This window comes from Bidens hawaiensis, unplaced genomic scaffold, assembly GCF_021521415.1.
Source record: "Bidens hawaiensis isolate Kalapana, Puna unplaced genomic scaffold, B.hawaiensis_p1.1 tig00044620_1, whole genome shotgun sequence".
Taxonomy (NCBI): domain Eukaryota; kingdom Viridiplantae; phylum Streptophyta; class Magnoliopsida; order Asterales; family Asteraceae; genus Bidens; species Bidens hawaiensis.
This window is the reverse complement of record NW_027497912.1, coordinates 75,213-85,372: the sequence shown is the minus strand read 5'-3', so window position 1 is coordinate 85,372 and position 10,160 is coordinate 75,213. Positions and strand designations below refer to the sequence as shown.

The 10,160-nt window shown below is 37.0% G+C and overlaps 1 protein-coding gene across 1 annotated transcript; it reads right to left on the bottom strand.

Annotated features, from left to right (window-relative positions):
• Window positions 1-4,408: 4,408 nt before the first annotated feature.
• LOC143595065 (phospholipid scramblase family protein C343.06c-like) lies at window positions 4,409-8,231 on the bottom strand. The gene is made up of 12 exons (XM_077074204.1): window positions 8,078-8,231; window positions 7,355-7,482; window positions 6,797-6,883; window positions 6,661-6,702; window positions 6,536-6,580; window positions 6,071-6,136; window positions 5,871-5,927; window positions 5,302-5,363; window positions 5,108-5,228; window positions 4,938-5,018; window positions 4,758-4,864; window positions 4,409-4,679 (listed from the first exon to the last, which is right to left on the bottom strand). Exons 1-12 carry the CDS (start codon window positions 8,229-8,231, stop codon window positions 4,649-4,651), a joined length of 981 nt encoding a protein of 326 aa, XP_076930319.1. The 3' UTR covers window positions 4,409-4,648.
• Window positions 8,232-10,160: the final 1,929 nt, after the last annotated feature.

Genomic DNA, 10,160 nt, shown 5'->3' with positions numbered 1-10,160 from the left:
AACACTAAGTGAACCCTGGACAGATTATAGATAATCTGGACAGATTATAGATAATCTGGGGGTTAAGTAATGTTTCCCACGGATGAGATCTAACTGAGAAGGCTGTTCTTCAGGAGACCTGCAAAACAAACACCGTAAGCTCGTCACTGAGAAGGGGGGGGGGGTTCCTCCTTGTGACCACCCTCCGGCGTGAGAATCAGACTAGATTGCTCTGAATATAAGTGTATATTAAGAGATTGCTAGATAACTGGGTAGCAGATGATCTTACCATTCCAAGATGTTGGAGTATTTATAGCCGAAGGTAGGTTAGAAGGTATAGCCGGCTGAATAGTATTCCTGTTCTACCAACAGTGGACTATGCACAGGCCATACTGGTTGGTGGATAGGTTACGGCCAACAGTAACTATGTCGGCTGCACTATTCCTCCAACTGTAGATTATGCACGTCCTACCTACTGTGGATTATACGCAGGCCATGCTGGTTGGTGAATAGGTTACGGCCCACAGTAACACTATTTCACCAACTGTAGGCTGCGCATGCCCTGCAGTAAGGGTTGGTGAGTAGGCAGCGGCTAATAGTAACAAACAGTACTAGAGGGTGCTCCTCCTCGTACTGTTGTCGGTGAGCTGTCACCCTGTGATTGGCTCATGGGCTGTTCTTTTCAGATTGTCTGTCCTATCCATACCTTGGTAGGTATAGTACAGATCTTTCAGAATCATACGGACTGGCTCATTTTGGCGGGATTGTTCCCGTCTTGCTCATTCCTTCATGTGACTACTGAAGTATCTATTGTCTTGTGCGTGTAGCCCTGCTGTCTGCGGGTAGCCTTCCCTGATGGCTTGTATCCGCAACTGCGGGAACAGGCGGGGTACTTCACCATTGGGAGGCTTTCCCTGCGTGTACAGCTTGCGTACTGCGCGTAAGGTTCTCTGAGCATGGTGGGTCCTGCGGAAGCAGATGGCCTTTGCGCAGACGTCCCTGTTCATGGTGAGTCTTGCGGGACCAACTGGACTCTGCTGGGACCTACCTCTTCAAAAATGAAAATCATCACAACATATTATTCAAATAACCAAAATCGTCATCACTTTCTTCACCACCACCGCCTCTCCTTCACCTTTCATGTTCGGCGACAGACTTAATTTCACCGACACCGTTTCCGGCGCCGGCGACAGAAGCGGAAACATATTTCAACGACACCCGACGGCAGGAATACTACGAACACAACCGGAGTCGGTAATGTTAAACATAGATCTAGAATCAAGTACCGTATCGATGCCGTTAGCACTAGAGCCATCGCCGTCGACGGACCGTCGTAATCATCGCCATTGGTTATTAACAGTGTTACGTGAGGATTGGTTTCGCATTAAAGCTATGATTTTGGCGAGGAATTTATTAAAGTGTTTTTTAGAATTGGTTTCACATATTGAGCTTTGATTAATTGGTTATTAAAGGTTTTGTGAAGATCAGATTTGCAGAAGGTTTTATTGTATTATAGGGTTTATGTTTTCGATGATGTAATCATTTTTACTGTTGGACCTCCATAAAATGTGATTTAGTTTGTTATTTATTCATGTGTTTACAGTTTATGCTAGGGTGATTAATTAGGTTATGAACTTAAACTTAACTCTTAAATATTATATACGAACTAAGGCACTATGATAGACACTATGACAAACACTATTACACTATTAAAGTTTATGAAAAAACTAAAACTCTGTGATACCATGATGACTGATGAGTTGGTTTAAAAAAAATTAAGAAAATAACATCGTCCTGTAAAGATCCTAAAGTTGTATAAATTATTATTATTCAACGGTGGTTTTCAATTTAATTTAATGAAAAATGAAATTACCTTACTACCCCTTAATATAAATTTGAAGTAATACCACATGTCAATAATATATTGGTTCTTACCATTCTTACAAAACTACTTATTTTTATTTAAACCATTTTCTATATATATATATATGTATATATATGTATATATATATAGGGTTTGGATCAAATACAAATAAAATTAACGTGCTAAATGTGAGAATCAAGTAGAGTAATTATGCAATTATATCATAAAGTAATTACATAATTACCCTGTAATGTAATTACATAATTACTCTACTTGTATTTATAATTATTCTACTTGATTCTCACGTTTAGCACGTTAATTTCATTTGTATATTAATTTCCCTTATATATATGTGTGTGTGTATATAACACACACACAACATATTAAATTAATAATATTCTCCACACCTTTCCGCGACAAATACAATCCGCCCCGCTCCAATATCGGGGGGGGGGGGGTGGTCTTCCTCCATTTTGTCGCCCAATTTCGCCAATAATTTCATTTGTATATTAATTTCCCTTATATATATATATATATATATATATGTGTGTGTGTGTGTGTGTATAACACACACACACGACATATTAAATTAATAATATTCTCCACACCTTTCCGACGACAAATACAATCTGCCCCACTCCAATATCGCAAGGGGGGGGGGGTCTTCCTCCATTTTGTCGCCCAATTTCGCCCCAACCATCGCCCCATTACACATAGCCTTATTGTTATGTTTTTGGTCTCTGAATTTTATTGTCATGCTTTTGCTTTTCAGACTAGAGGTGAACAAATGAGGTTCTTTGAAAAACCAGATTTCAGGTATGATCGGGTATTGGAAAATCTAATATTGGCAATACCCGGGTCGGTTCGGGCCGGAGTCCGGGTACTGTCTTTAAAAGCCACACCCTTTGCATCAAGTTCGGGTCGGGTATAGAACTGGTTATTTGAATATTCTATTTATTTTTGGGTTCTTTATTGGGTATTTTTCGGGCATAGATTGAATTTTTGAAGGGATTGCACTTTTTAAGGGTATTTCGGGTATTACCGGATACAAATCGGGTCCGGTTCAAGTACCGGTTTTGGTACTGAAGCGCATACCCTATCTGTACACTACGGGTACGAGTTCGGGTATAAAAAACCCGGGTTTTGGGCTTTTTAGGTCCGGTTTCGGGTCCGAGCTTTTTGTGCACCTCTAATTATAAAGCATTCATGACGCTAGACCTTCACAAACCAACACATTAATGTCACATAATATTACAAACTTTTTTGAAAAACCCTCTATTTTATTTCACAATACAAAACCTCGGCAAACATCATTAAAAGGTTATTAAGGTTGTAAGTAAATATATATATATATATATATATATAGAAAAGAGTTAAAATAAAAATACATAGTTTTGTAGGAAGAGTAGGAATGACACAAAATTTAAAGTTAGGAAACTATGTAGCATAAATCCTTAATCCTAAGAAACTATTTGGTATTTTAATAACTATCAATCTCAACCACTAGATCTATATATATATATATACTAGTTTTTATCCCCCGTATTACGAGGTTGTTTTATACTATTTGTTCTAATATTTATTTATTTTTTTAATTTATATTCTTTTTATTGTATGAAAATTAATAATATACTTATGGTTTGATGATAAATTGTTTCACAAATAAATAAGATGTTATAACCGGTTTAAAAGCTATATGGTTTTCATGAGACCCAAGATCCGTTTATTTTTTTTACTATGAAATTGGTTTTTTAATTATAAATAATGTTTATGAAAGTTAATACTATAATTATGGTTTGATGAGACCCAAGACCCGTTTATTTTTTTTACTATCAAATTGGTTTTTTTAATTTAAATAATATATATATCTTTTTTAAAATAAATAAGATATTATTTTTTATTATATCCTATTTTATAGGATTTTTACATAAATAATTTGGTGAGAATAATTTTTAATTTAATGAGATGTTATAACCCGTTTAAGGAATATCTGGGTTTGGTAAGATCCATACCCATGAATTCGGGTCAAATGCATGAGAAATCTCTATTTAAAAATCAAGCAAATCTGGTGACTCCAAAAAAAGGGGGAGCGATCACATCACGACACGTAGGATTTTTATGCCTTCGTTTATATATATATATATATATATATATGTATGTGTGTGAGAGAGAGAGAGATAATGACCTTACCTTTTCATTTGTTCCATGCCACCTCAATGGACGAGCACTCACAATCCTTCATTGTTGGTGCTCTAACTTCCAAAAAGTTATCTTTTCACCCATACATATGAAAAATAAACTTAATTTCTTATTTGCTTATAAGTTATAACCTTTTGAAAAATTAGACGTTCAACCCTAATTGTTTAAAATCATCATTACGTTTTTTTTTGTTTTTAGAATGGATCATCATACTTCTAGTTTTTTAGAATGGATCACCATACTTTTTTGTTTAAAATCTATTTACCTCTTTGTATGTAAAAAAAAACAAATTACTACGGTATTGCTAGGACACAATGACACACATATAAACTTGTAATTTTTGATTATTACATATGCTAATAAAAAAAACCTGAAAAATAGTACACGATCATGGGTGAACTAACACAGCTAGTTAAAACAAGAATGAAAACTGAAGAGATTTGAAGCAGAGTATATATAAATTTTCCCACCAAGGTGATGTTTTAATAGGTACATTAATAGAATTTCGTTCGCAAATAACCGCAATGTAGAGATAATTTCTGTCGACATAATAACACATACTACGAAGGCCACATCCTAAAACAGATTAACAACTTGCACCAATTGTCATTCACCAACGGCAATGATTGGCAGTCCCCTGTCAACATAAACAGTTTTGAGTGACATCAGTCAAAAAATAATTTACAATATGTTTACCATTTTATAAAACAATTACCATCCTCCATGTCTTGAAAAATAATCATTGTCCAATGATACCGCGAGTGCAACTGTTACAGCTCTCTCCAACAGGGTTAACGGACGCGCCACTTCAAATTCTTCAACCTAAAACCATAACATCAAACATAAAAATCTAAACACAAATTAGAACTCACCAAATGTCAACAATCAGACATACCTCTCTAGAAAGTCCTGATACGCCTTCGTTAGCACTAGCACTCCCGAATCGGATTACATATTGACCCGCATCAGTAAACACCTGAATAGTTCACAAGTTTTTTGTTATATATTATTTTCATAAAAATATTTGAAAAACATCATAGTTAATTAAAGGTAGGAACATATGACCTCAAAACCGAAACCTCGCCAGTCGCGATTAATCTCAGCCAGCACCTCATTGTTTATGTCCTTTAAGGTAAATGTCCAGTACCAAAACCCGGGATTATCAACCTCTGCAAATTGCTCGTTACTGCAAAAAAATTAACTTTTCAAAATAGATATAATCAATTGAAATAATGAAAAAGAAATGAAAATAAATTTACCCCAAGTACAAATCATATCTCCTCCTCCATAGATGCCAGCTTCTATGAACCACACCAACTACCTGGAATTCAATCGTATTATGAGTTTGGTTTCTAGTTAGGTTCTTAACCGTATCCAAATTGTGAATCCGGTTCTCCATCCCATGAATCTCGCTCAATACGGATAACCGAACTGAATTCAACTGAATAAACTGTATAATAACCGGCTTAATCGGATGTCTGAAGCGAAAAAAAATGGGTTTAATAGACTGCATTCAGTTCGGTTCGAACACTTGTAATTCAGATTGGTTCAGCTTTTGGTTTGGTTATCAGCTCCACATATCTTGCTTATTTGGATAACTGAACCGAGTTCAATAGGATAAACTGAATAATAAACGGTTTAATCAGATAACCAAACGGATAAATCGATTTAATTGGTTGAATTCAGTTCGGTTACACACATACCCAATTCGAATTGGTTCGGTTATCAGTTAAAGCCAGAAAAATTAAAAACCGAATAAACTGATGAACACCCAAGTTTTACATGTATGATTATTTTAATCTCAAACTGCTATATTATATTGGCATACCTGTCCACCTACTTCTGCATAGATCGAGCTTGTTATCCACCAAAAGGGCCTTCGTACCTGGCACAACGGACGGATCAGGTTAGTTCTAACAAGTTTTGTCAAAATAGGCTTGGTTGAAACGGGTCGTTTTAGATAAAAAGTATCAAACTGATTCACCAATTACATTTGGTTTTAAAAGAATATATGTCTAGTAGTCTTACCCTAAAAAGCTCATTACCATACGCATCGGTTACAGTCGCAACAAAAGGTCGCCTTGAGCGAAGCAGCTGAAAATAAATTAAGTCATTCATCAAATGATCATAATTGCATTCGCTTGTTTACGTTAATTTTTGTCTGTTATTTTAAGTTCATTAATATATTGATTTAAAAATTTTAGGCCCCTTACAACCTAGTCTAGTTTAATAATGTTTTAGGCCAACACATTGTTAACATTTACTAATAATTAGTTTTTATATCTCAGTTATGTTGGTTCATCTACGTTCGTTTATTTACTTTTGTGAACCGTTCATTTAACTGTTAATGAACGAACATAAAGGAACACGAACACATTTTCCTAACGAACAAACGGACATGTACAAGAAAAGTTGTTCGTGTTCAATCATTTATTAGGTAAAAGTTAAAAGACCGAACATAATTAGCAACTGATACGCAGATGCATAACATACTTGTCGGGCAATGACATTGCTCTGCTCACGGATATAACCTGCAGGCTGAATTAATAATATTATACATAAACGCACGTTTCAAATTTATATACTAAATAAAAAAAGAAAATGGATAAGGATAATACCACTTGTGGGTTGCTGACATCAACTATTGCATATCTATTCTCCTGCAATATATAACACCATCATTTTATGCATACAAAGTACAAAACGATAATAAAAAATGTCATATTCCGATTATCTGTAACATAATGCTTTTACCTGTTCAAAACCAAATGTGAGATTAGCCCATTCTATGTCCCGAGTAATAAGCAAATTTGATCTTGAGAGTAGAGGCGCAATCCAAGCCTGCAAGAATAAATAAACAAATATCATTAGTTTTATAGGCTTGTAAACAAACCAATGAAAACAAATGGAGCATGTTTGTGTTCGTTCGTTTTACTTTTAACTGAACAAACGGTTGCACACGAACAACTAAACAAACAGGGGTTTCTTGCTCACTGGTAAAGAAAGTGAGCATGTTTGTGTTCGTTAACAGTATAAACGAACGAACATGAATAATAGAACAGAGATGGATTTCTTGCTCGTGTTTGATTGTTAACAGTAAAAATCAAGGGACATGAATATAAAAACAAACATGGTACATGGTTGAGCTAAAACCAATTAAAGGTAAATGTGGTCATGTTGATTATTCATTAAATAAACAAAACATCCCCACTGAGCGTTTGGTTTGTTTACAGACTTAGCCTTAAATGCAAAGACAATCCTAAATTGTGCATTCTTAAATTATAACCTTAAAACACTGTAAATTTAACTTACCTCCTCTGGTGATTCATACTCTACGGACTCAGTAACAACGTGTCTGTAATCATCTTCATGTAAACCTTCCGGTTTCTGTTTGATAGATTTTTGCTTCCTCTTCTCACGGGCCTTTTGAATCTTGTCATCTTCAACCCACAAATCTCTACTCAAGTCGGGACCACCCGTGTGTATCCCACGCGGCTCAAATCTCAAAGATGAGTTGTTCACATTATTATTATTATTATTATTATTATTATTATTATTATAATAACAACTACTACTGGTGTTGGTAAAAGAGAAAGTTAATTTGGTAAATAGAGTTTGATTTTGTTGTTTGGTTGGTAGAAAGTGATATGGTGTGGGTTTAGAATTAGATCTAAGGATGAGTTTAGGCAACCGAGTGAGAGCTTGCAAATTCTTTACCCAATTCATCGTTGAGTTTGCTTCACTCAGTCCTCCTGTTTAAAAGCAGCAGCATTTGCAGTTTATATCATCTATTTTGCCTAAAAATGAGATCGAACAAATAATAGATAATACAAGTGTGTTGTGGGAATGAATGTGAATTGGTGGAAACGAAGACTTAATAATAATAATAATAATAATAATAATAATAATAATAATAATAATGTCGTCGATGAGTTTTTTTTTTTTTTTTTAATAAAATTTGGAAAGAGTTAGGGTTTTGGAAAACAGTGAATATATAGGAAGGAAGTTAGTATGATCGATGAAGAAAAAGCTAACCTCCCTCAAACTCAAACTCAAACTCAAACTCAAACTCAAAGGATGATGGATGGATGGATTCAACTTCAAGGCTTCGAGGAAGGAAGGAAGGAAGGACCGACCCACCCCCAAAGTTTCTTCTACACAATCTGCTTTTAATTTTACAACACTCCATAATTGTTGCTCGATAGTGTGTGTTTGATTAAACGAGTTTTGCCTTTGGGATTCCTTACTTTTTTTCTTCTTATTCAATTATTATAGAGGTAGGGTACCAAAAATACCCAAATACCTTTAAGGACTACCCGTGGGTTACTCAGAAATCCCTCGTAAGACACCCGCAGGGCACAAAAGTCATCCGCACAATCATTTGAGGAAGAAGCACTCTCATAACACATGCGGAAGCATCATAGCACTCTCATAACACATGCGGAAGCATCATAGCACCCTCAGAAGTCATCCGCAAGAAAGAATAACCTTCCGCGTAAATGACCATGAGGTAATACTCTGGGACAGCTGTCAATAACCAATTACCTTCTAGAAGATTTATCAAGATGCTTTCTTGGGCAATACGTGATCTTTTGGCCAATCAGCTAGTGACACCTGGCAAGGCCGTTATAACCGTGCACATGTCCAATATTCGCCCATTAACGAATGAAAAGAGGACGCGTGTCCAGGTTATTAACATGCACATGCAACGTATAAGCTAAACCTATCACACAAGGACACATGTCCAGACGGTTATGCAGGTATTTTCCTGAGGGACAGCTGGCCTAATCACCTTCCCACACCCTTCGGCTATAAATACCCTCTCGATCATCATAAGGTATTCATTCACTACAATTGTACTCTCTCAATTCACTTAAGTACTTTATCTTCTCATCAGGACTGTACTTATTCTCACGCCGGAGGGTGGTTACGGGAAGACCCCCCACCTCATCCTTCCCGTAACGAGCTCACGGTGTTATGTTTTGCAGGATTCACGTCATTGGACTTTGGGAGTTGTGTTCGTATCGTATTGACAGTTAACCGTATCCTACCCTGTGGACTCATAAGATCTAAGACCTATTAGTGGGGAGCAGATCTGTGTTTCTTCATTGGCGTCATCCGTGCTTTTGTTAGAACAGCTAAAATTTATTTCCGTTCTCTTTACGATATGACTCAGTTACCTAAAGGGCCGACGGAGAATCAAACACAACCTTCACGTGATCTGAACCTTGAAAAACGTGATGGAACAACATCTGTGTTTAATCGAATTACACCTCCTGCTACACAAACTGATGCCATGAACCCTGGAGGTTTTACCTTGGGTGGTTCAACGGCTTGGGGGTTGTTTGCTCAACAGGAAGACGTCACTCCGATGGACACCGGAAACGTTGTTACACCAACTACTGACTTGGGGTACGTCACAGCCCCAGGAGGTTCAAATATAAGGAATCTAGAGCGTGTTCCAAGAGAAGTTCATCGAACTCAGTCGGACTTAGGTTTAGAAGAAGATTCCGGTGACTCTAACCCAAGAAGAGCTCACCGTCATAACCTCAGGACTGAAGAAACCTTATCTCCAGACGAGTGGCTTCGTATTCAACAAGAAAGTTTGAAAGCAGAGTATGAACGTCGGGTCCGGAATGAGCGTTTCCATGGCCGGACCCTGACGTATGACGAACCTCCCAGGAGATCTATTTCTCCTCCCATAAGGGGAAGCCACATTCAGTACAGTTTACCACCGGAGCGAAACATGAGCGAAACCCGAAGGTTACGTCCTCGTCCCCGAGTAGATATGCGGGTGCCATCTTATGAGGACGGAATGGATGGGTACGACTCATCTTAGGCCAGATGGTAGCTTCTATAGCGGGGATAGCCATCTTCCTTCGTACGGAGGAACTAGCTATCCGCGCACAGTTGTCCGCCATGCGGAGTATCATAGCAATGCTGAATATGATTTTTCCAAACCGTATCGTCCGGAGTCTTTCGCAGAAAAATCAAAATTCATTTCGAGCATCGCGACAGCTCCATTCCCGATTAATGCAAAAATTCCAACATCCGTTGGAACATATAACGGAATGACAGATCCTAGCGATCATCTATTAAGGTTCGAAGCAGTTGGAGG